Below are 27013 nucleotides of genomic sequence, written 5' to 3'. Positions count from 1 at the left end.
AGAAAATTAGGTGAAACTGCTTAGACTTAACAACATTTGGAGCTATAAATGGAGACATCTGGAAATAAGGATACAGGGAAAGTCTTTTTAAATCTGTCATAAATCACAGAAATAACTTTTTATATACAGCTGAGAGATTCATTTAACTTCACACTTGTACACTGTACTGTGTTCAAGAGTATTTTAGTTTTTGTTACAATCTCCTATCACTGCAGTTAGAATATGAAATATTTTCCTTAATTCTCTTGCCTTTTTCTATTCTCCAGTACAAATATATAGTACACATTGTCCATACATTTCCTCATTCACTTATCCTCAGACTTTCTCTGTGTTTTATTAGTCAACTAGCTAGCTAAGCAGAGGAAAATCTCAGTCCAGTGGCCATTTGGGGTTCATTAGCTCTCTATGCCAAATTGCCCAATCTGGTGAGCTCCTTCCAGAAACCATGCTATCTCTTTTCATTTATTCCATACAGCAGAAGATAGGAAGGAAGCATTATTTTCCCTTCTCCTGAAAGAAGGAAGGCCAAATGAAGGGCAATAAGGATCACAGGGTTAATTCCATCCTTGATCTGATTCATTTCCTTCTTTATTTCTTCTCACACCCTTTGTTCTCATACTTGGTTAACTGCCTTCCTCAGCCTGGACACTCTATGCTTTATTCTTCTCAAAACCTTGGCTCATTTCCCATGGAGCTCGTCTTAATCACCTCCCTTTGTGATAATACTACTTAGCTTCTACTGTGTGGCAGTTTTGTTCAATAAACTAATTGTTTTCTCTCGAAATAAAAATTAAATTTCGCAATGACTGAGTGCAATATATGAATGGTAAAAAAGGGAATGTATGTACCCCATATGTTTATTACAGATGAGAAAATAGAAAAATTTTAAGATGTGCAAATGCCATTAGAAAGCTGGTAGAAAGTATGGGGTCTGTGGCGCAGTATAGGTGTTTATTAAAATAAGCAAAAATGATGTGGATAAGAATGTGTTTCTGCCTGCTTTGTTATACAGGAAGAGTTAGATAGGTTAGGAAAAGCATCAAAGTAAGTTGAGTGCACAGTAAGTTGTATTTAAAATACATGCAGTAAAACAAGATGAATAAAAAGGTGCTGAATGAATGTGAATTAAAAACAAAGCCGAGTGACCAATATGTTGAACTGATTTGCTTATGTAACAAAGAATGAGAATCAAATTCCAATACAAATATATGGAGGAAAAATAAATGGTTGAGGTTTGATAATTAGATGGAAATGATAAGATCCTGAAAAAGAGAAAGATGAGAAGTTTAAAGAACAAAATGCAATCCATAGGCATAATAAAAGTGAGAATTATTTACAAGGTATACCTATGAAGAAGCACAGGAAACCAGTGTTGATATGGATTTACTTTAGCTATGCTTTCTTTTAGCTATGCATGCTTATGGCTTGCTATTTTTTATTCTTTTTCTACATAACACTGTGAAGCTTGAAATGTCAAGCCATAATGGATGGATGGATGGATGGATGGATGGATGGATACATACATACATGCATATATATATGTAAATTTGCTTTCAATGTTGAATATGAAAAAAAATCATCTTGATTTTTTTTGATTTTTTGAATCTTATAAAACTTCAGCAAATTGCCATTTCAAATATTTATTGAATATTTAAACTATTAAACAATTAACATATAAGTAATTATAACAAACAACAACTCACTATACAAACTCAATTCACTATTGGTGATATGATTATTAAGTAGCTAGGTTAACCAACCAAACTTGACAGTTTTACAAACCAATATATTTGTTAGTTTTCACTAACTTATTTTGAGCATTAGGAAAACCATATCATTTACATTTACAGATTTCTGAAATACATTGAAAACCAATCAATAATATCTACAGTACATGAAAATGGGTATAGATGACATGGGTGTACACAAATAAGTAACTTTTGTTTACTATAACAAAGGGAAAATTTTGAAATTTAATTCGGGTTTTGTCAGAAATATGTAAATAAGGGAAGAGGTTAATGAAAGTTAAAAGCAAGTTATCTGTACTATATTCAGCAATGTGAAAGAGGGTGAATACAACAGTCTCTTAATAAACATTTGTCTCCCTGATACAGCAATAAGCAGATTACTACTAGGCTGGAAGGAGTTGCACAGGTCAGGCATTCTATTTTTCCATGCAATATGTAAAGATACAATATGGTAATTCAGTCTTGGCAATTACTAATACACCACACAGACACCATGACACCCTGTTTACTGCATAAAGAGGTCATTTATGGTCTGCCTCTGTTACAAAAAGCATTTGCTGAAGAGAGGGGCATGTTGAAACGTGCAGTAAGACAAAATTCCTTATAAGACGGAAGAAGCCTAGAAGAGTTAATGTTGATAGATACAAGGCTTCTAATTCTTCTGGGATGATTTAAGTCCTCTCTCATCAATTATTGTCCTTTGTCTTCAGAGCCTTATCACCAGTAGCATTACAGGAACTGAGTATAACAATAAGCAAGACAAAATAACCTTCTGAACTTTGCAGAGATTTCTGTATAACCAGCTGTGTAAGATTGTTTTTAATTTTTTTAAAAGTCCTCAAAACTCTTCTGCCTAAATAAAAAGTAGTAATAAGATATATAGAGCTCATCCATCAGCAGGGATATAAATTTGCTTCTCAATCCATTTTTAACATCATCATTTATTGATTAATGTTCCTCATATATTCTGTGCTTCAATAAGGTCTCCTTAAAGAGCTTAGTTCTGATAACTACGTGGCCATGGCCGTGAAGTTTTCTTGGCAGCAATATGGAAGTGGTTTGCTATTGATCTGGCATTAACAAAACCAAAATAAATCAAAACTGTATTTCCAAAATAATAGCTTTCATGAACAAGAATATTCTCTGAAGTCCTGTGCCTTTTAAAAAAGATGCAATCACTAAGAAATTTTAGATGCTCTGCTATCAACCTGCTTAGTGCTCCATTAAAATTGAAAGAATGCATTTAAGTTCAGATTCCTCACTTTCACAATGTTGAATAATAAATGCAGGAAAAAAATTCAAAGGCATTTTAAGAGTTAGCAGGGATCTTATAACCTACCAGGCTACCAGTTTAAAAATTTAAGAGACATAATTTCTCAGATTGGGTGACTCTTGAAAACAACCCCTAAATACAACTGCAGTACTGAGATATTAAATTAAATTTATGAAGAAGTACGTTGTATCCTTACTGGACACTGTTAGAATATGCATTTTAAAAAAGGAAAGAAATAGCTTCAAGCCCTGTGGAAAGTGAAGGCTGGAGAGAGCTGGAGAAAAGACTTCAGGAAAAGCCAGCTATTTTTGACAGCAAGTTAGCTGCTGTGAAACAAAACCTTGTCTTTCATAAAATGTTTACAACTACGAGAAAAAAAATAATCCTCCGGCTAAAATATTTATTGGCACCTAGGCGTCTGAAGAGAGCAAGTGAGGCCTTTTTTTTTTGCAGGACACTTTATCATCAGCTACATTCTCAAAGGGATCTCTGAATGAATAGAACTGGATTACTCAGCCTTGAAGTCCACGCCCATTCCTCTCCATTTTCCTTGGCAAGACTGAGAGCCAAGCTATTTTTAGTGAGGTGGCTTTCTATTTTTAGGCAACTAGCAGTTAGAGACATTTGTTAGGGGGAAAAAATAAAAAAATGGAAATAAAAAGGAACACAAAAAGGGAAGGGGGGAGGGTGGCGCTTCCTTTCTCATAATGTAAAGCAAGCTTTTCAACCTGTAACTCCAGGCAGTTCAGCTGCTTCCAATCTTGTGAAAATAAAAGAAAATCCAAAAGTTCAAGAATTTAAAAATAAACCAGGCCTCTGGCAAATAGACCAAAATACAACAAGCTGTTACTATGTGAATCAGTGACTAAAAAAACAAATGACTGGATTAAGAAGGAGGAGGGGAAAAACAAAGCCAAAACAAAACATTTAGAACTATTAGGTTATAAGAACATTACACAGACATGGAAGGGTTTTTTTCTCAGCTTTTAAGCCAACTCTTTTATATCTTAAAGAAAATAACACAATATGGATTCAGATCCTTTTTTTTCCTATTAAAAGAATTGTTTGTGAATCACTTTTAAAGAATTTGCTCTCCCTTTCCCTGTTCATAATATTGGTATCCTATGATTCTTACCACGAAAACATTAGGCTGTGGTTAACAGGAATGGAAGGGCTAGGGAAATTAAAGGCCCTTGCCAGTTTCAGAGCATTTTGAAGTTGATTAGAGACTGAATATAAACAGTGAGCCATGGCCACTAAAGATGCATTTGCCAATTTTATGCTGCTCAATAGAAACTCAATTTCAAGATAATGGTTCCATAGAAAAGAAGATGGAATGTAAAAGAGTAGAGTAGAGTGGAGTAGAGTAGAATTCTTCTAGTCCAACCCCCTGCTACCATTACAGACAAATGGTTGTCCAATCTCTTTTTGAAAGTCTCCAATGATGGAGCATCCACAACTTCTGAAGGCTATTTCTATTGATTGATTGGTTGAATTGTGAGATTCAATGTGAGTTCTGAAAAGTGGAGCTCATCTCTGTGGCAAAGGCCAAGGGGCTTGTGTATACCCCAATGCTTTGGAACCCCTTCAGATAAGTAGATGTGAAGAGATCATCCACGTATGGTCTGGATGGTGATTCTTCAGAGGAGACCACAGGACAGCAGTTTTTCACTGGTTTGAATGCTGACATATGGTGTGATTAGCAATCTTGCTTCCAATCACAGCAGAACCTTTTAAAGGACACTAAATTAATAAACTTCACTTTTTCATCCCTTCCAGAAATTTACTCATTAACTACTTGTAGCTATTAGAGATTAGAAGTCTGAAAATGCAGGATAAGTCCGCCTTTTAATCCCAAATGAAACAAAACTGTAATTATAAACTTAAGAATGTAAGTAACATGAAATAAACAGCTAAAAGTTAAATACACTTTTGATCTAGGAAAGTTATAAATGGACCAAGGATCCAGATAAAATTGGAACAAAACTTTTAGAATAAGATTTTGTAATTGCTTACAGAATATAAAAGCTTCTTATGGGAAATAGATCCTGTTTTGGTTTTTACAAGACACAATATAAATAAGTCATCTCATGACTTCAAAGACTAGACATTATACAGTCTAATAATTTTAGGATGAGGAAAGATATACCCCACTCATGATTGATTACAAAAATAAAAATATTGAAAGAGACTTTTAAAGAATGGAATCAGAAAATATTAGCCACAATATCAGCAAGTGTCAGAAATGATGTCTACTTCTATGGATATTGGGTAGGTTGTGATAGCACTTTTCAAATGTTTGGATAGGAGTTGCAGAGATCCATTTTCTATCATCCCAGGGTATATAATTTGGAATATAAGAAAAAACTTTCTAACAGTAAAAAGCAACTTGACAGTTACCAACTCAGATTTGTCAGCTCAATAGAGCCTTGGACTACACAGCCTAAATAACCCATCCCAATTCGGTGTTTTGGTGAATAAATGTAACTTTCTTGCAAACTCATGGCTATAATACAGAAATCAAATACTTCACAACTTTTCTACCATAGCATAATAACTTTCAACTGGACTTATTTAAACACTTCATTAAATAAATTGGGAGCAAACTGGAGGAATAACCTAGCACATCGGTATCTTCTAATTATTAGAGCTGTACAAATCATTCAGAAGGGGGATTTAAGAAACAACAAAAGTTCTGCTATAACTCTCTACATACAGATTATATTTCTGCTAGATATGCCACTGAAGCAAAATGGTGGCATTGGCTTTTCAACAAAGCCCAGCATCTCAGCATTTTAAGCAGCACATCTGCACAGCCTTACTACTTACAAATAACAATTATTCTACAAATAAATTCCATGAAAATAAGGAATTAGACCCTTATTTGTATGTTAGCCTTACTGTATTAAAACCAAGTGGAACAAATGCCTAATTCTAAACATGTTTCCTTGGAAGAAAACCCCATTGGTTGCAATGGAATTAACGTTTTATGTGAGGAAATGCTAGTTGCCAAACCCAATACTGGAAATATTGAGTGTGAAGATGAAGATCAACACTAAGAGGGAAAAGTTCCTAAGTCCATCATTCATGGCCTAAGTTGCCTTGAAAAATATCTCCTCTAAAAGCCAGTTTCTCTTTATATTTGTAAACGTCCAGATTTAAAGCCTCTTTAATGAGGGGTTTATATAGACAGCATCTATAGGAGAAAATTGATACAAGTAGGTGTCTTAAATATCCCTTCCACTTCCTGAATAATTATTGCCTTCATATATTTATCTCACCAACAAATTTCATTATGAGATTTACCATTATAGAATTGGTAGGATAGACTATTCTTTAAGTATAGCCTTTCATTAAGAATACACATTAAGAATACATAAAGCATAAAGTTATAATGCTTTATGTGTAGGAATTAAAAATGCCCAATGCAAAAATACATAAGCGATGGCTGGTTTATTTTATTTTTTAACAAAATTGTTTTTCTACTGCCTCAGATATTCCAAGCCATTTTTACATTAATTATCAATTTTGAGCTATTAGAATTCTTATTTTGGGGGAAAGGGGAGAAAATCCTTTGAATGTGAAGTTAAATTCTTCTTTCTCTCTGAAACTGCTTGAATTATTTTTAAAAAAAGATGTTTTCAAACTTTGGATTGCTTTTTCATTTCCTGCATTTGCATTATAAGATCACTGAACCTTGTAGCTCAAGACTCCCATGGTCATTTTCTCTATTTCTTGAATCTGTTACTGCTTAGTACTCTTGTGATAATTATCATTTCCTGCTGGTGATTACTGTCTTGAGAATCAAATTCACAGCCATTTGCAAAGACCTGATCTGCTGAATTTGGTAAAGCAAGCAAAAAAAAAAGTTGATAATGCTTCTGATCCTTTTTAAAGAAACAGTAAGCTACCCTTTCTCTTCAGCTCATCTATTCGAAGAATGTTAAAATTGCTCAATCCAGAAGATATACTTGACTGCCAGAATGGATCCAATGACTTGCATTTTTAAAATTATAATTTATGGTTTTCTACTTGCTATTCCAAGGTAATAAGTCCTATTGGCTATACATTCCACACAACTCTCACCATGCCTTAAAGACGTAGGCAGGATGAGGCAACTCAAAGTTATCTGCTGTAACTGTTGTAAAGGAAATCTAACTTCAGAGGCGTTCTGTCTCCGAATGCCAGTAGCTGGGAAAAATGTTAGGACAGAGAGATATTTCTTAATGCCAGGCAAATGCATTAGCATTTTTCCTCCCAGATATCATTCATTTTAAGAAATGGATATGATCTTAGAAAGCCTTCAAAGGTAAAGAAATTCTCCCTGATGGAGGAGACTAAGATGGCATGTGAATGCTCAGCCTTTCATTCCATTGATTTTTCCAATACACTAGTTATTTTGGTTTCATGTCCTTCAATCATATGCCAAGAAAAACCAATATTATGGGGCTCTTCACCTCAATATTTTGAAGAGTAGTATAACTTATAGCTAAGAAAGAATCTTGCCTTTGACAAGTTTTGGGGGTATGTTTCATTTCCACAGATAATCTCTTACAAAATCATTATGCCAGTTGTAATCTCCTTACTGTAGAATTCCCATTTAAGTTATTATGGGAATTGGGTTGCTCAGTTAGTTGGCTTTTAAGATTTGTTTCATTCATTGAAAATTGAAAATGACTCTTCCTGACAATATCTTTTCTAAATCAGTTTCTGACATTATAGCATAGGAGGTTGCTTACTCCATTACATGTGAAATTGACTATCATATTGATGGAGACATTCAAGCTCTGAACAAACCATATCTCTATTATTTAGATTTGAATAAGGAAGGATGGAAACAGGATATATGAAGACCTTGCCCTTAATTTCCTTCCAACCCTGCATTTTTATCATGTCTAAGACTACTCAAAATAAGCGAATAAAGGTTCATAGCTTGAAATAGTGAGAGGTTCTTATTTATATAGATAAGTATCTTAATTGATATAAAAAGCTTTCAGAATCTAATTAACCTCCCAGTAGATCATTAATGCTGTGACCTTTAAAATTAATTGACAGATTTTTTCCCCCTCTTTCAATGCATTCAGAATTTCTCACCAGGTAACTAATCTTAGGTATGGTATAGACTCTACTACAAGAGAGATTTGAGGCACAATAAGAAAATAGGCAAAATCATACTTTGACATTTCTTTCAAACTTAAGATATCACTTTTGCTTCAGTGATGTGCATGAACATATACTCTCTGTACAATCCAAATAATATTGTGCCTAATTGTTTTAAGGTTTTCAACATACTCAAGTTACCATGATTACTTTGTTATTATTACTTAGTTACTTATGATCCGATATAGATTTTCTCAACAACTTGACATCATTAGAACAATAAAATACTGTTAGAGATTTATAATAACACCTGGATAAAGAAAAAAAATCCCTACCGCCAGGACTAATACTATTTTGTCATATGCACTGGATTCCAAACATTGGTTTGGAACAGAGCTAAGTCATACTATAAAATTTACACATTGTCTCATAATATATATTTCCCAAAAATAATTATATAATATATGTGAAGTTTTTTTAATAATCTAATGAGGAAGACAGAGAGAAGCAGTGAAGCATCTGCCAATACTGACTTCTCCATCTGCTGTTGCTGCTTCTCCTACTATCTGCAGCAAATGGTCTGATGTGATATTGACTCTGCATGACCATGATCACTCAGCTGGCAGCAAATTTTGCAGAAATTACTAAGATTTGCTGTTAAGTAAATATGTTTAGAAAGGGGATGTTTCATCATTTATGAAACATAAGCATGAGACAGAAAGAATATGGAGTTACTCTCACAGTACTTATGCATTTTAATTTATATTAGTTGCTTTCAAATTCCTGCCTTCAGAGAGCCTTACTTAGATGCAATTCCTCTGTGTTTGTAAGGAATAAAGTGTAACTATTTTGTAGAATGTATCAATATATATATATATATATATATTTAGTTTATGAGATGCCAGTCAAGACTACAACTGATGTCAATAATGGAGGTTCTCCATAGTCTTACGTCTGTGTGCAGCACCGGGAGGCTCTCACAACAGTCACTCGTGCCCTTGTGACCTCTAGGCTGGAGTACTGCAATGTGCTCTACATGGGGCTGCCCTTGAGGAGTATTTGGCGACTTCAGCTAGTTCAGAATGCAGCCGCGCGAGCGATTGTGGGTGCACCTCGCTTCACCCACGTAACACCTATCCTCCGCGAGCTGCGCTGGCTACCTGTCGATCTCCGATATATGCCACCTATAAAGCCCTTCATGGTAGTGGATCTGGGTACTTGAGAGACCGCCTACTGCCGATCACCTCCACACGACCCATTAGATCTCCTCATTTACGCCTCCTCCGAGTTCCATCCGCTGGCCAATGCCGACTGGCCACCACGCGGAGGAGAGCCTTCTCGGTGGTAGCCCTGACCCAATGGAACGATCTCCCCGTGGAGCTTCGTACCCTCACCACCCTCCAGACCTTCCGCACAGCCCTTAGAATCTGGCTATCCCGTCAGGCCTGGGGCTAAAGATTGTAACCCGCCCGAATGGTAGGAATGTTGCGTTTTAATCATGTACTGTCTTATATGTAAAAGTCTGTTTTCCCCCCCTTCCTTTGGATTGTGAGCCGCCCTGAGTCCCCCCAGGGAAAAGGGCAGCATACAAATAAACAATCTAAATCTAAACTTCAGATTTGTAGAGCCGAGGTGGCGCAGTGGTTAAATGCAGCACTGCAGGCTACTTCAGCTGACTGCAGTTCTGCAGTTCGGCTGTTCAAATCTCACTGGCTCAGGGTTGACTCAGCCTTCCATCCTTCCGAGGTGGGTAAAATGAGGACCCGGATTGTTGGGGGCAATATGCTCACTCTGTAAACCGCTTAGAGAGGGCTGAAAGCCCTATGAAGCGGTATATAAGTCTAACTGCTATTGCTATTGCTATGTTCTCTGAAAGATGTATGAACATAGCATCTGTCTACAACCTGTTAAAGTAGTGTGTGAAAGTAGAAAAAGAATTGGGAGATTTAAGATGTTCTGGACATATGCAATGCTTACACTGGTTTCAAAATATTGTACAGCCCTATTTAGTATACTAAGAAACTTTTCTTAAGTATTCGAATGGGAAAAAATGGTAGTGCTGGACAAACTAACTTTCTTTTACTGAAATTTGTTGATTATTACTCATGTTGTTATTAGAGAAGCAAGATTACGGTAATTTTGTTAGTACCTCTACATTCATTGACTGGCGTTTGAAAACAAATACTCAAATCCCGTGTTTTAAATTTTATATATCTGTTATAGCCTGTGCTTTTTCTAGTTTAGATGTAAGATTGAAGTAATAAAATCTGGTATATAGGAAGGAATAAGGAACAAATAACAGAGAATAGTTTATTACACCAAGAATATTGGTTTGACCTAATACCCTGTTTCCCTGAAAATCCCCCCTCCCCAGATAATAAGCCCAATTGGGCTTTTGAGCGCATCCTCTAAAATAAGCCCTCCCCGAAAATATTGCAACACAGCAGCAGCCATGAGGTGAACACGCTCGCCACCTCCTACATCTCAAAAATAATAAGACCTCCCCAAAAATAAGGCCAAGCGCATATGTTGGGGGTCAAAAGAAAATGAGACCCTCTCTTATTTTTGGAGAAACATGGTATCATTTCACTATAGATCAGAAATTTTATTTTCATGCCACATTATTGGGAGGTATTTAATTGTTGGGAGGTATTTAATATGTATATGGTGGGTTAGTGACTAAATTTGTTTGACTAGGAACATTTTCCCTAATGTTTCATACGTCTTCGATTATATCAATTCTCAATTTAGCAGTGCTATTAAAAAAGAACAATGTTTAAAGTACCATTTTCATTTTTTCTTTATGTTCTGCAATGCAATTCCATTAAGATCATTTAGATACCTGGCATTAATTTCAGTGGAAGTCAGCCTATAATCATGGACAACTGTATAATTTTATTGTGCTCTTTTATTAGAGTTACAAAGAACCTGAATTTAACCTGATTTAGCCTCTCCTAAGGAAAGATCTAAGACTGAACAAAGATAAAAATCTATTTTTAACTCTTGATTTGAACCAAACTCTGGTCATTGAATTAACATACCATCTCTTATCTCCTTTTTGAAACTATAAACAAAAAAAATGATGTACAGAAGATCCAAATCATAATGTGCGAAGATAGGGTTTAAGTAATGTACATTTAAACATTTAACTGAGCAATTTGGAGAACATAGGAAAAGCAAAGGAAAGTTCTCCAGAGAATCAGACTTATATTTAGCAAAAAACAGTGTGATAAAATCAAGCAGTCAGATCTTTGAAGAATTAAATTAAGGGAAAGTTACTAAGGTTAAAAATTTAGAAAGAAGGGAAAATCTGAGTAAAGTAGGTTAACCTAACTATAAAACAGCAATCATGGTAAAAAGTAACAGGTAGTGAGAACAAAGAAGGATGAAACATCTAAGAAAAGCAGAGAAGTAAAATATTGATGTACCAGATTTAACAGAGAAGGTGAATGATTGTCTGAGAGACAGGTAGAAACATAAATCGAAAGAAACAGAGTTAGTGTAAAAGCAAAATTAGAGAGACTGTCTGTAGAACTTTAAAAGATTTATGATATTCTATGTAACAATGAAAGAGAATGGGCAAAAAATTAAATTAAAATTAAATTAAACAAAAACACCAACTAGATGTTCAGATGTTGGAACTAAGCAACACTTTAATGTGTATTAAAACCATAGACAATAAGAACATGGGAGCCCAAATGATAGTAGAATACAACCTTATAACATTATTTTGATTAAAATTGTCTGATACCTTCTTCCCAGATGCTAAGTGTTCAATGAATCCCACAATAAATTCGGTTCACATGTAACATTTTAAAAAGTGGCCAATTATTTTACATTTTTGTTTAACAATGTTTTGATAAAATATGCAGATTGCACTTTGATTCATGTAAGGGTTATGATTTTATGTTAGCAATTTTGGAAAGAACTGTTGTTCTTAAATTGTTTAAAAGGACAAAGGTTCAGTTGTAATAATAGTTTTAGTTTTATCATGCCCTGACCTAAATCTGCTATGCAGGACTGAAATAATTCAGCTACATAAGCAAGGTATCCTGAGGTAAGAAAACATAATATTAAAAGAAAAATCCAGGGAATAGGAAGCCTGTGATATCTCCCCCCCCCCAAAAAAAACCCCCCATTTCATTTTCTATTAGAAAACAACAAACAGGTGAATGCAAACAACTGAATCTAATTACTATATTAACAGTTTACCTTCTAAGATTGATTGGTCTAATATGTCTTAGTGAAATTCAGTTTACTTTCTTTAGGGTTGTTCTGCTAAATTGCACTTTCGAAACAAAATGTGCTAATAAAAATAAAGTTTTGTAAATTCTGTTAAGTTCCTTATGTCTATGGAGATTCTCAATCATTTAGATCATCGTCCCAAAACCTTTTGGATGAGATGAAATCAAAGAAAAAACCCAAGAAAGTCCAGTTGCGTTTTCTGAGCACTTCTGAGTGAAGTTCCTTAGTTATTTTACTGAGTCTTTTCTTTCATCCATGGATTTTACAAGTTGCATTTTGAAAAGAAACAAACAAGATTATTATGTAAAATTCCACTCTTTCTCTGACTTATTGGTCAGAAAATGGATTGTGGGCTAATGTATTTTTTTTTTAAAGGAAGGAAGAATTTTTTTTAGCAACAGAGATAAGTTGTTTGGAGTTCTTTATAGGTGGATGGCCAAATAAATATGCTAAGTAAATAAATAAATCTTTTCACAGTAAGACCCTATACCTGAAACATCTAGAGACTAAATTCTGAATTTTCCTGCATCTTTCTTATTTCTTGCCTTTTCTGGAGTACTGATAAAGAGTTCAAGATAATTCAAAAGCTGGGTCATTCTTCTGTGCCATTATAATAACAGCAACAAAATTGTTTTAATAAAAACTATGGTTAATAGACTTATTTGTTAGGAATAATTGCTCTTGGAAGCAAACAATTAAAAATACATTTATTGTTGTTTCTGCATAATTTCTACATGCAGTTCTCATAAATGTGGTTTGCTGTGTAAAAATACACAGCAAACCACATTTATGAGAACTGCATATAGAAAGGCATCCCACAAGGCCATTCTATAAAATACTAAATTATCAAATTAAAATTTTAGAAAGAGATGACATTCATATCATCAGCATGTATGCATTGGCTATTTGAATCACATATAACTTAAACTTATGGATATAAAATATTTATCTGTAAGAATGTAGAAGGTCAGTTGAATAATCAGAAGATGAAAGTGATCCATTTTCTGCTGTCTTTAAAAAGAACTAAAAATAAAAAAAATCCACCCTACGCAACAAAAATATCACATTCTTGATGTGAAGAATAGTCCCTTTATTTGATACAAGTTGGCTTAAAGGACTCATTCTTAAGTATAATTGATGGAACAATTTTAAAGTGCAATTGCAGTATCCTGACAAGCCTGAACTTGCAATGTCAACTGGCAGCAATGAAGAAATAATCTTCAATGCAATTCCTATTGGTCCCTTTTCCTTAGAATAATCTCATCCTCAATGGGAGAGAGCAGCCTTAAGCCAGGCTACACATACAGCAGTTTTTCTCCAGGGTGTAGATATGGTAGAGAAACATCTCATCTTCCTTTTGCCTATAACTCCAACCTTATTTGGACAATGTCAACCTTCAAGCTGGGTAGAGAAACAGAAAGGGAAATTTAGCACCTGACTAGCCTCAAAAATCTGGGTTTTATTTTTGGTCTTGGAGGGTTAAATGATATAATGGTATAGTTCTTAATGTATTATGCACAGAATTGCAACCCAGGTTTGCATAGGATTGGCAGTGCAGAGTTTTGCTTTAAATACATCTTTTACTGATGTATTTAAATATTGAAAAGATGACAATTCTTTGTTCTACACCAAGACATGTACTGAGATACTTTCTGTGTACAAAGCTGCCTGCCACTTCAGCTTTTGTTTTCTTGCTTCATTGTACTGGCAACAGTGATGCTAATTATCAAGTAAAACAATATAATTATGCTGAAGATTTTTTTGGCTAATGTAAAGATTCTTTTTTTCCCTAAACATCCCCCACATACTGCAGAATTATTTCCTTTGACCCTGAAACACTGCTGAATCCGGAATGACCTCTGCACTCCATACTTCGTTCTGAATATAGAAAATCACATCCTTTCAAGTTAGTAAGCTATTTTAGCAGCTACCAAGCCATATGGTAAAGAACAATGCAGCAAGCCTTTTGTATCTCTTTTGTGTGATTACTGTTTAACTGTTTAAATATTCTAAAATGATTTTCACTGTGTTCCTATAACTACTGCTTTTTTGGTTATAAAGAGTCCAAAACTTTTGCTGACATAAATTAATAAACAGCCACTGCTACAGAAACACATAATTGTGTATTGTACATTTGTCACCAAGCACAGATGACATACATCTTTTCTCAGGAAGTACTTCTGTTTGTCCATGGCCGTTTACCAATATCTTTACTTCTCGCATTTAACCATTTCTTTCTCTTAGAAACCAAAAAATCCATCAGTTTCAGATAAAAGCAAAATAGTACTGTACTATAAAGGACATAGATAAAAGTTAAAGTTATCCCCAAGGCTACATTCAATATTCAATAATTGTGAGGGAACATCCCATAGCTGAAAATATAACTTGCCTACAGGATTAACATTCACACAGCCTGCTGCTAATGACAGGTATCTGATGCTATTAGGAATTAAGAAGAGAAAATGAAAAATGAAGTCCTGTATCAATGATTTTTGGAACAGACAAGATTATTAGTATTCAAAGAAATCTATGGAAACTAATCTAGATAAAAAAATATAGGGATTTTAGGAGCAAAATTTTCATCTGATAATCTTTTTTTAAATTTTGGGGATGGCGGATATTGTTTGTTAAAATAAGGCATTTGTAAAAAGTGTTCTATGAAATATCCTGTTACAATGAATAGTAGAACATATTAATCATTCTCCAATTATCCTGCATGCCAATTATCCTGCATGGTGGCAGGTTTTGTTCCTGTACCTACACTTTTATTTTGAAATCATTCAGCGTAACTAACTTCAATATTTCTAATCAACTAAGTAATTCACATGATAGTAACGTTTCTTTCTATTGTCATAAAAACTTCTTCTGAGAGAGATTTCTTCAATTGGTCATAAAGTGGAAACAAAGGATGGAGATGGCAAATTCCTGAAGTAAAATAATTCATAATAGAGAATATCAAGCCACAAGAGAATGCAAGTTGGGGAAGATAGGTTTTCTGTTAGGTCAGAGTGGTTTCTCTCATCAAGAAAGATCATCTTGTTTTATTAATATGCTGGAATTTCATTGAATAGAATCTTTCCTTATTTGTTGTTAGTCAAGAACGGAAGAAAAGAAAGAGTAGTTTAATGGTCTGCTGTAAATGTTAATAATAGTTCTTAAGAATCCACAAGAAGGCCTATAACAGTAATTTATTTACATTTTTTTCTTCCAGAAGTTGACTGAAAGTATAAATTTATTCAACTTTAGTAATCAACAAAATTTTTATTGCTTAAAACATTGTTTCTAAATTAAGTAGAAGACTAGAATATTTGTATTTGCATTGGGATTTTTGGAAGTTTGGAAGGTCTTCACTTTTTTTTGCAAGATTATATTGTGTACTTCTGTATTTGCATTGAAGTGCAGAATCAGAAATACAACTAGCCACCAGACATGCACTTAAACTCTGGCTCCAGTGAAATCAGCAGCAAATTATTTAAGATTGTTACAATAAAGTATGCATTTGTTTAAAAAACCTTAAGGTTCCTGAGACGGAGCAACTCTGTTTACATCTTTGTTTAAGATAGTCATAAGATTCCAAAGTAAATTGATGACAGCAAGCAAAAAATTAGAACACATTTGAAAATCAATGCTATTATTCTCTTCAAAACAAAATAATATAGCGATCAATATATATTAAGGAACATGTATAAGGTAAATTTACCAAAAGCTTTCTTTATTTGTATGGTTAGACTCATAAATTATATTTCACTTGCTAGAGCATTACAAAATATATTGGAGGGAATATTTTTAAATATGAATCCATGGTTTTAAAAATTTGTGAGATTGTATTTGATAAGATGAAACTATGTGAATTTTAAGAAAGGTTTATTCTTTTACAAATATAAAATTGAAGCCAAATGAACTAACAAAAAGAATGCACTAAAGGAGAGTGTTATGGACTGAACTAGCTCAGGTAACTGTCACATAGAAAATGAAATCAGTTTCAAATTAGTACAGTACATTATAGGGAAAGAAACCATCCTTATTCAGTATAATACTTACCTCGACAATATCTGAATTCGTTCGACTCTCATGCGGCTCATTGTATTCTGTATACTTCAGCAACACCTTGTCCATATCAGTGCTGGCATACTGGAAAAGTTTATTGGTGCTGTTGAATATTATGAGAGCAATTTCACAGTCGCATAGAACACTCAACTCATAAGCCTTCTTCATTAACCCAAATTTCCTCTTCGTAAAAGTCACCTAAAACAAACAATAAAGGCAGAAATCAGGTTTGATCCTTTCTCAATTGCTTTTATACCTAGATTCTAACAAGTTCAGAAGTGGAGTGCATAATATCAATGCAGAGTGCAAATATACCCTATATAATAAACAACTAATTGAAGGAAGGCTTGAATGACATTCATTAATCTGGGCTCATCTTTACAGATTTAAACCAGAACATTCTATATAATAATGCAATTCAAAATATGTAATACATAATGTCATCTTTAATGTTCTTCTTATATCAACTATTACATACATTGTCAGTTTCCTATACTTTTTATTTTCATTTACTATAATATAGTTTCTTGCTTGCAAATCTACCAACATTTAAATTTATAATTCATTGATCTCTTTGGAGGATTTCATGTATATGTTAGCCAGTTCTAACCAACTGCATATTAGGAGACCTGTAACAAAACAGGCCTTCCTTGTGTCAAATAACCGATTGTTTAAAAAGGACTGCTTTCTAAATAAAAAATATTAACGTTTTCTTCATCAGGCACTGATTATAAGAAACCAATCTAACAGTTTTCTGATGTAATCAAATCAATCCTATAATGCTATGGCTAAAGAGCTTGTTTCATGCTCTTAGGAAACTTAATTAGTTCTAGTTTCTATCAGTTCATTAATGCTATCAGTAAGAATATCTGCATGGGTTTCTATAAAGCATACAACACTTCAATATGTATTATTCATAAAGATGTGTTTAATAATCTTATATATCTAATGCATGCTAATGCAACTGCAAACTGCTATAAAATATCATTTAACTATACCATGAAAAACGTGATATTAAATCCATTTCATGTTACCAGCTATCCCAACTCAAAAATGTATCTAGTTCCCTGTTCTTTGCAAATTGATATTCTATAATATAAACAAACTACATTTGCATCTATTGATTTTCTGCCTTGAAAAAAATCTATTGATTTTTTATTATATAGATGCAGAAGTCTAAAATAATTTTCAAATTATTACATTATGTTACATTGTATTCACATGAGTATATACACACAACTTTCTGTAGTCTTCATTAAAGTAGTATTTAATATAATTTGCAATCATAATATTCAATTTAACTATCAAATTTGCTGAACTGCATCACATTAGTATTGATCGACAAGCCAACAAACACTGTATATAAAGTTGTGAGTACATATCTGAATAATACTAGCGAAGTAAATCGGCATAACTCTGTGGAATTCAAACTATTTCAGTAGGATTCCTTGAAAAAGAGTTTAGCATCCTATTAGGATGATAATAGGATAACCTCATATTCCATGAAGAGCATTGATAGAGATTGCTATACAAGTGCACAGAGCATTGAATAAACAAGCATTTAACTTGTCCAAAAATTGAGAAGAAAATTATGGTACCCTATCCACTAGGATTACCACTATTCTGTATTTGTTGATCTTGATTTTACACTCCAAAAACACTTGAGCTCATGAAACCAAATTGAACTTTGTCAAAGAAATTGATAAAATTTAGCCATATAATACTAATAGGCATGTTTATAGCCATTTTGAAACTAACGTTATTTCAAGCTGGATTTTGCTTTGTAAAACATGAAAATATATTTTCCAAGGGATATGAGTTTGTGTGCGATTTGCTCTTTTTTTTTTAAAAAAAGGAAAAGGTCTAGAGCCTAAAATATGGATTGGGCTGGATATATAAATCCCGTACACTGTTACTGCATTTGAAACTATTTTCAATGAAACTTGCAAACCACAGTACTGGAAGAAGACTGTCTGTATATAGAATAGTTTCTGTTGAAGAAAAACCTCAGAATTTAGCATATTAAACATTCTCACCATCAAAGTACATTTTGGAACAGAAATATCTGTAAGACCACTGTGTTTACAGTTAGGTGTTTCTGAATACTGAAGCTGACCACATGAATGTGCTACACAGCACACACTAATTTTCATGAGATTTGTTGCAGACTTTTGCAAATGATTTCTTTTCATTAGTCTGTAATTTAAAACAATGACAGAATAACTAAAGCATTTCTTTATTTAAAAAAAAGATTAAAATGTAATCCTAATTGCTTGGAATATGATTCATTAGCATTTTCCCCAGGTGCATTATATGACAATATTACCATTGTTCACCAAGATATAAAACTGGTTTTATGCATCACTGTTTCTAAAGTGAAATAATTTTTACTATTCATTTAAAATATGCCACTCACAGTTAAAAATTTCAGACTTCTTTGCACTTAGCACAGTATCATCATAAATCATTAATCTCTTATACTTTTACAATAAGCTGTCATAGGAATGAATCTATTCTTTTTGTGTTAGTGAAAGTTCAAGACTTAAGAAATTATTAAGAGCATCATGAAAGGTATTTAATTCTTTTCTTTTTCATTATTCATGTGCTAAAACAAAGTATATTAGGTTTTTAATGTATGTGATTTATAAAAACAAAAAACAATATTATGTACTTTTAAATAATACATTGGTCTCTCCAGTATGCTAAATTAATCATTCAACTAATTAATTAAAATCAGTCTCTTGTCTCGGTTCAAGTCACCTTGAATCTGAAGATATGTGAATTTGTCCTCATTAATAAAGTTTTAAATAATTGAATTTATCTGCAGGCATGAAAACCCTGAAATATCTTCCTAGCTCTAGCAGTACCATTTTCTACCATATTTGTCTGAAATATTTAGTTCCACAAATGTCTTAATAATAAAAACGTTTATCTAATTCCATATAAGCATATTGGTGCTTAGAGGAAATGCTGAAATGATAACCTTTCTCATTGTCCTTGATATCAGATGTCCTGGGACTGAATCCTCACATTAGGATTTGTCCCATGAATAGTAAACAACAACTGCTATGGTCTTTTGGCATTAGCTGTGCTAAACTAGAATGGATGAGAGTTGCACTTGAAAGACTTCAATGGCACTAAACGCTTAACTCTGTTACAGAAAAATGTTTCTGGAATGAAAATGGGTTTTTACATATTTGTTTCTGCAATTAATATTCTTTTTTTCTTTTTGGTGAACAGATTATAGATGCTTATCCAAAACATACATAGCCAAACAGCAAATAGTTCATAGTCCATTATTTTCACTGATTCCAAAATTTGGAACTGTGTTGCTTATGTGTAACAATCTTGTTCCATTATGACTATTGATGAGCATATTTACACATATTTTATAGTTATTATAGTTATCAGACCGAATGAATGTGTGTATTATACACACACACATGTTGTATGTATGTATCTGAATATTGTATGCAAAATTTCCAGTTTTTTAGAAGGCTGCAATGTTATTTCCCAGGATCTTCTAAAAATATCCTTGCCTTCTAAAATACTCTTCTAAATTATTTTCTGCAATTAGCTTTTTCAAATATTATAAATAGTAATTTCAGATAATCTCAATCCAGCCCTGAAAATCCTATCAATATGTGTCCTGATAATTGGTAAACCATGTATATAATTGAATTTATAAGTTACTATGGTGGTTGATTGCTTTATATCCTAATTGACACTACTAGTGGAGACAGGCTACAAAATACTGCTGTTATTATACTTATTACATCCTATTTCAAGGGTTATAGGTGAACCTATTGAATTATGACTCAATGTAGGTTTAGTGCCAATCAACACATTGTTTTATATTTTTATCTGTGTAAATTAACTTGTTTTAATTCATGGGTTCACGTCATTTTCTGAAGACAAAAGTGCTAGGCAATCACCAAATGACTAGTTGCACCAGGTTTCTATTTATCCACGCAGAAATATTATGTTCTATATCAATGAGAAGTAGAAAATTAAAATTTCACAGCCCACCAATACTGAATGAACACAGTCAATACTAATTCTTGTGATAATCAATAATGATATTTATCATTATATTTATTTCCCACCATCTTTTAGTGGTTTTCCAATGTGAATGAAAATAAATGGCATAACTAAACAACTAATTATATATGCATAATAGAACCTGAATTATTAAAAATAATTCAGATATTATAATTGTCTATAATAATTTCTTTCTCATCCTTATCCAGTTACAACTTTCCTGCCTTGATGTTCCTCTATTAAATAGAATGATGGAGACAACGCCATATCTTCTCTGTGCCTATTCTCATCTTCAGGCATGCTTGCCTGAACATTTCCAAAATTCTATATGTTTAATATAGCTATCTAGCAAACAGCCTTTTATTCTGACTACTCCTGGTTTCATTGTGCTTCTTTTCTTTTTTAAGCAGTGTCCTATCAAAACGGACATTATATAAAATCATAGATAAATAAGCACTGGCTAACATTTTAGTTAATTTGTCATAGAAGACTAATTTATGCCACCTTATTCACTATCAATTTAATGACATGGAACTCTTTAAAAAAAACTCCTTGGAACTAACTTAGGTTTACTTTAAGGTGCTCCTGTTCCCTCTCTCTATGCAGGAGCTGATATATACCTAATTAAAACTGGAATAAATGCAAAACTCCTCTCATTACTCGATTTTTGACTTGTAAAGCAGTGCCTTCTGGAGCTAGTGAATTTTTCCACTCATCTTGTACTAAATGCTTTACATTTTCATTCCATCACATGTGTATCTTTGTTTTTCTCCAAAATTCTTTTTAAATTCAAATAATCCATATAACAATCTTTTATTCAAAAACAGGGTGCTGAAATTCTTAAATTTAAATTGTTTAAATTATTACAAAACAAAATTATCCCTTGGCATGCACTAAAAATGAATATGAATGTTATCTGAAGTATGTTGCAGTGTCCTCCCTCTGAGAGGCACTTCAGATTCCAGAAAATGGCATCAGTAACTTGAGAAAGTCAATTTCTCAATACTCCATATAATATATACTTTCCTTGCTCCAAGGAAATTATAGAAGATTTTACCATTGTTTATTGTACTGACCTCCTTCCACATAAGCATATGGAAGTAGTATGCAGCCCCTCTTAGTAAGAAAATCATTTTAGCCTGATTCATATAAAATTGAATATTTAATGAATTTAGACAAAGAGACATTGCTATGCAAATTTGCAAGATTTTCATTGGCTGCTGCTAAACAGAGAACATTTTATCACAACTTTTTAAAGTTTTCTAATATTTCATTTGTTGTAATAAACTGTTTTAATATTTTTATTTGTACTTATTCACTATAAGCCTGAAATTCAGGTTAATGGTTTTCCAAATTTGCTTTACAATGCTTTAATATTTCTCCACCCATTTTGAGACAATGCTTAATTTGCTTTTGAGACATATATATCTATTTTTTTTTCTATATAAAGTAGTTTTAAATTATATTTTTATTGTCTTAACAAGAATGAGGATATGGGACCTCATTGGGCTTATTTATGCTTTGATGATTAGCAAGATTGATTTGTACTAAAACAACCCAACTCTAATACGATTTTCAGTATTAAAACATAATAGTGTTCATAATCCTTGAACATAATGTGTATCTTTTCACTTATTGTTCACATACCTTCTCTTTCACCTCAGGAAAATGAATGAATTGGTGGGGAAAAAGGACAAGAATCAGATGCCACCACATGTTTGTTGAAATCTATCCAATGCAGTACACAATCCACTGTTCAGCATGTCTACTATCTGTGAAGAGACACTATGTTTGGAACTACTGAGCCAATTTAATCCCTATCTATTATATGAGCAACTTCCATGTTTTCAGCTTAGCCTGAGGCCACATTGGTGAAAATCACTATATGCTAATGTAGGTTCAAACGATGAGCGAGTCTTTCTACAATATAAATACAGAGATACAAAATGACCCATCTTGTATAACTATTGAAAATGGACAAACTAAAATGTTTATTTGTAATGAAGAAGTCTTTATTGTTTTCTGATCTGATTCTCAGACATATAACAGAACTTTGTAGAACATGACAAAATTGACTTCTTCCACCTAGAAGCCATCCCATCAATTTGTGGTACCAAAAAAGGAATGTCATTTAGCCATTGTTTATGTTTAACTAAAATTATAGCTGAAATTCTGTGCCACTCCTAGCTGTAAATGGCTCAGTGTAGGAGCAAAAATTACGGGTGGAAGGTAAAAGCCACAAATCCACTTACTACGTCATCCACTTTTGTGGTGATAAATTATGATACAGAACTATGTTGCTTTTATGGCTGTTGTCCCTCCTCTTCCCCCTTCTCAGGATATTTCTGTCTCTATTTTAAAAATTTAGTAAGCTGGCAAAATAATTATGACCCTCCTATAATAACAGTGTTGGTATCTACCACTGATAGAAAGAAAGAACAGACTTGCTGTGACCCTTTTATTTCACAATACAAAGTGGAGCTATTATTTAATTTTCTTTATCCTGGTATTTTCTAGAAACCTTACCCAAAATTATTCTCAATAATTATTTAATGTTAACACATCTAGAAAGCCCCATATTGCTTAGTCTTCCATTATTCCACTGCATATAGAAATGGAAATACAAAAAATACAAATACACCATGTAGAAATAATCAACATGTTTAATGCTAATTATACCTGACATTTAAAAAATTGTAATATTTTTGACAATCTTCAATAAAACTGAGTTTGTTGCTCCCACTGAAGTTAATCAGATTTTTAGTCATAACCATCTGGATCCAACATTATGTCTATCAAAAATAAAATATTCTCTCAAAACTCTTTATAGTTCTTATATTCTTTCAATTTTCCAGATCAGAATTGTTAGTACTTCTGCATATCTTTTCTAGAAAAGTATCTAAAGCAGACCCCTGGTTTGTGGACAAGCACCAGACTGCGGCATGCCAGAAACTGGGTCATACAAACAAGCAAAGCTCCATCCACTGGATGAAGGCAGTACACGAAACCATGCCTCCTGAGGTCCACAGAAAAACCTCTCTTCACAGAACTGGTCCTTGGTGCCCAAAAGGTTGGGACCACTGATCTAAGATACAATCAGCTTCCATACAAAACTGTCAACAGTTTTTTTGTTGTAAAACTCTCCAAGCTAAATCTCTTTTTCTCTCTTTTCTTTACTATTTGAGGGTTTCAAATCATGTCTGAACAAAGATTCTCTTGCATCCAACTTTATGATTCCACTCAGTGATAAGTTGAAGCATCATTGTAGGGTTTTCCCCTGACAAATCTTCTTTTGTATCATGACCAGATAGGACCCACTGAATGAAAGGACCTTTAAAAGAAGCAGCAAATGACAGTTCATCACCCTCCTGCTATGTTCCTTATAATCCTTCAGTATAATTTACAGGGACAAGACAGGACTGAGAGAAACTGAAAAGGGAACCATTGTCCTTGACAAAGCATCCTGTTCCACAACTGGCTAAAAAGGAGCTGCAATACAGATGCTTTCAAGTTGTGGCTCTAATGTGAACTACCCCCATCCATTCCGAAGCAAGCCAAAAAATAGATTTGAAGTAATAAGATGATTGAGTATCACTAACTTCAGTGGGATTGAATGTACCTAAATCTAAATATGCTATTGAACCGGGTTGAGGATTGGAAAACAGAATAAAAGAGAGAACAGCTTCATGGACTACCATGAAACAACACCTACCCCCCTTCCCCCCCTACAACAATAGAAGCCTTGTAATGAAGAAGAGAGCTATATAGGACTGGGCATTTTGTAAGCAAATTTGTTTTTAAAGAATAGCAAACAAAAGGGCATCTCTATATAAATTGGCATTTTAACTGACTTTATGACTTATCAATATTTAGCATCCCCTTTCTTGAATACATCTGAAAACAATTTTATTTCTTTGCAAATTGGATAGATGGGCTTCCTCAGAATGGCAGTTCTGGACTTTACTGCATGACAGGAATATCCTTGATTATCTCTCATTCTGTTTCACTCTCTGCACTGTATTTTTTTATCCCTAAAGTAAACATTGTGGGTGTTTTTGAGAATCATCTGAGAAAACTTTCTTTCTGCAACAAACTATATCTTTCTGAATGTTACACGATAGCGCAGAAGAATTTGTATGATGCATTGTAATAAACAATAAGACTACACTTTAGCCACAAAATGCTAAGACACTTTGGCAAATATAAATACATGTTTGGGTTGAAAACATGTTTACTAGTTAAAACAAAGCTAAAATGTTCATGAGGTAAAGGTCAGAGAATATTTCATTCCCTACCGAGCAAATGGTCAGGAAGCACATTTGTCTCCATTTCCTGTCAAAACAGGAAGAGTGCAACTTCTTCCTCCACACAATGACTTTAGTTTTGCTTCCCACCTCCAGTTCTTATTCCCTGAGGGCCTTCCAAATGAATCCTTAAAAGACAGACATAATTGTTTCTTTGGCTTGCTTGTTCTAGTCTTTGACAACTCATTGACATGGTTTGCTGTTTACATTCTCGCTTGTACTGAGAATGAAGAGCAATGTAATCTATATAAATAATTCATTCTAAAATTATGCTTCAATACAGTTTATCAGTCAAGGCTTCCTGATCCACGGAGCCCCTGGATACTGGTATCAATTAGTACCCCCTTTTTCAACAAACAAAATTTCTGTACCTCAAGGAGGGCTTTCGGAATTTAGCTTCACTTGGCATAAATAAAGATATATTTATCTTGAGATATCATTGTTGTTCGAAAATAGGCATGAACAAAGAAATACTAGAATCATAACTATAAGATCATATATTTTAAAACATTTCCATCTCAACTGTGCAATGGAATACTACTATTAAGATTTTTTTTCTTAAAAATTCTGTTTGAGGGGAAAAATTACAATTCCCATCCTACTTATTTAAGCACAGTCAACTATTGAATAACATATTTTTCAAGTATGAAGAGAAAACTCATGATTTTTTTTTATAAAATATGGAAACTTGTATTATATTTTACTTTCATGAATTTTCATATCTAAGAATACAGACAGCATAATTTGTGACAGTAAACCGACGGTGAAAAAAATGAGATTGTTATATCTGTATACAAAGCCTTCTGGCTTTCTGCATTTTGTGAATGAGCAAATGTGCTGGTGTGAGCTGCTTGATAATTTCATGTTGTTTAACTATTACTTTCAGAATCCTTCACTTACTGGCATGCTGGGTGGGTCCCTAGAAGTTGTAGCCCAGCCACATCTGGAAAGCCATATGCTACATCTTGTTTTACAGTCTTCTATTTAACTTGCAAGCTATTGCACTTATGAGATTTTACAATTTTAATTGCTAATGATGTAAGTGTATATGTTTATTATTAAAAACAAAAGCATATATACCAAATTTATTAATCAGCTCAAATTTGTTTCAAATTATGATACCAATCAACCATTGGTAAGAAAAAATAATCCTTTAATTTTAGATTGCTCATATATATAATTGAATGCATCTCCATTTTTGAAGGCAGATTATTTCACATGTTTTAAAAGTGGCACTGCCCAGATTTCTAGATTCTTGTATTGAAAATAATGAAAATCTTTTTAATGTTGTTAAAACTATTGTGTTGATTATATGAAGAAAATTAATCAAACACCGCAGCTAACGTATGCACCATTGCAGTGTAATATATAGCATTCATTCCTATAATAAAATTTTCAAGAATTACACATTTTCTAAGTATAATAAATAAAATCCTGAGGATTGTTTTGGTTTTTGTCATTATAAATACTTTGTTTTCCTTTTAATTTAATTTCACAACCTCGTGTTTCACTACACAACTAGAATTAACAGAAAAATGGATGTTTCTATTTTGAAATACCGATAATGCATATAATATTGGAAACAGATATTGGTTAACTGGGGGGGGAGAGAGGGATCACAGGAATTGTAGAATGAATTGGAGTACCTGCTCCCAAATGGAGGGAAATTAAAATTTTAGATAAGCAACTGAACATCATTCATTCTGGCCCTTCAGATAATTTTTTTACCCTGACTTTAAAAAAAAAATTACAGCCTTTAGGTCATAAATAAATAAAACTGATTACTGACTTCAAAATTCTGACTAAAAACAAAAGAGGACGAATCAGAAACCACAACAAGGCTTGATCAGGAGGGCCGATCCAATGAATCCTTATTCACAAACTTAAGTGGGGGGGATCAGGTTCTTTTTTAGTTCTAACATTATCTTGTTGTCTACAATGGGAGGGATTTCTTTTTTAAAAGCAAAAGCAGACAAGAAGAGCAACAAGTATGGTTCCTCCTCCATTTCCTAGATGAACCTGACAGATGTTGAATTTGTTAGCCACTGACATTAAAGCTAAAATGAATATGCAGCAAATTAATCAAACTTATGAACTCAATTCTGTACAGTTGAGAAAGGGAGAGAATCCAAACAAAGACACATTGAGAAACACTTTTTGTTTTTAATCTCCCTCACCGTGGCCAATGGGATATGATTAATTAAGTCAGCCACAGGCCTGATATTGTTTTATCATTTAGGGAAGAGTGTGTCGGG

The 27013-nt window shown here is 33.3% G+C and overlaps 1 protein-coding gene across 4 annotated transcripts in view; it reads right to left on the bottom strand.

Moving 5' to 3' along the window:
* The window catches only part of MEF2C (myocyte enhancer factor 2C), a 150937-nt gene that overhangs the window by 59929 nt on the left and 63995 nt on the right, over positions 1-27013 (bottom strand). For all 4 annotated transcript variants that reach the window (XM_032213051.1, XM_032213050.1, XM_032213048.1 and 1 more), the window contains exon 3: positions 16408-16611. In XM_032213051.1, the coding sequence (XP_032068942.1) occupies positions 16408-16611 (204 nt within the window). The remainder of the gene's footprint in view (positions 1-16407; positions 16612-27013) is intronic.

This window comes from Thamnophis elegans, chromosome 3, assembly GCF_009769535.1.
Source record: "Thamnophis elegans isolate rThaEle1 chromosome 3, rThaEle1.pri, whole genome shotgun sequence".
NCBI classification, from domain to species: domain Eukaryota; kingdom Metazoa; phylum Chordata; class Lepidosauria; order Squamata; family Colubridae; genus Thamnophis; species Thamnophis elegans.
Note: the sequence above shows the minus strand (reverse complement) of the source record. Positions and strands in the feature narration are given on the sequence as shown.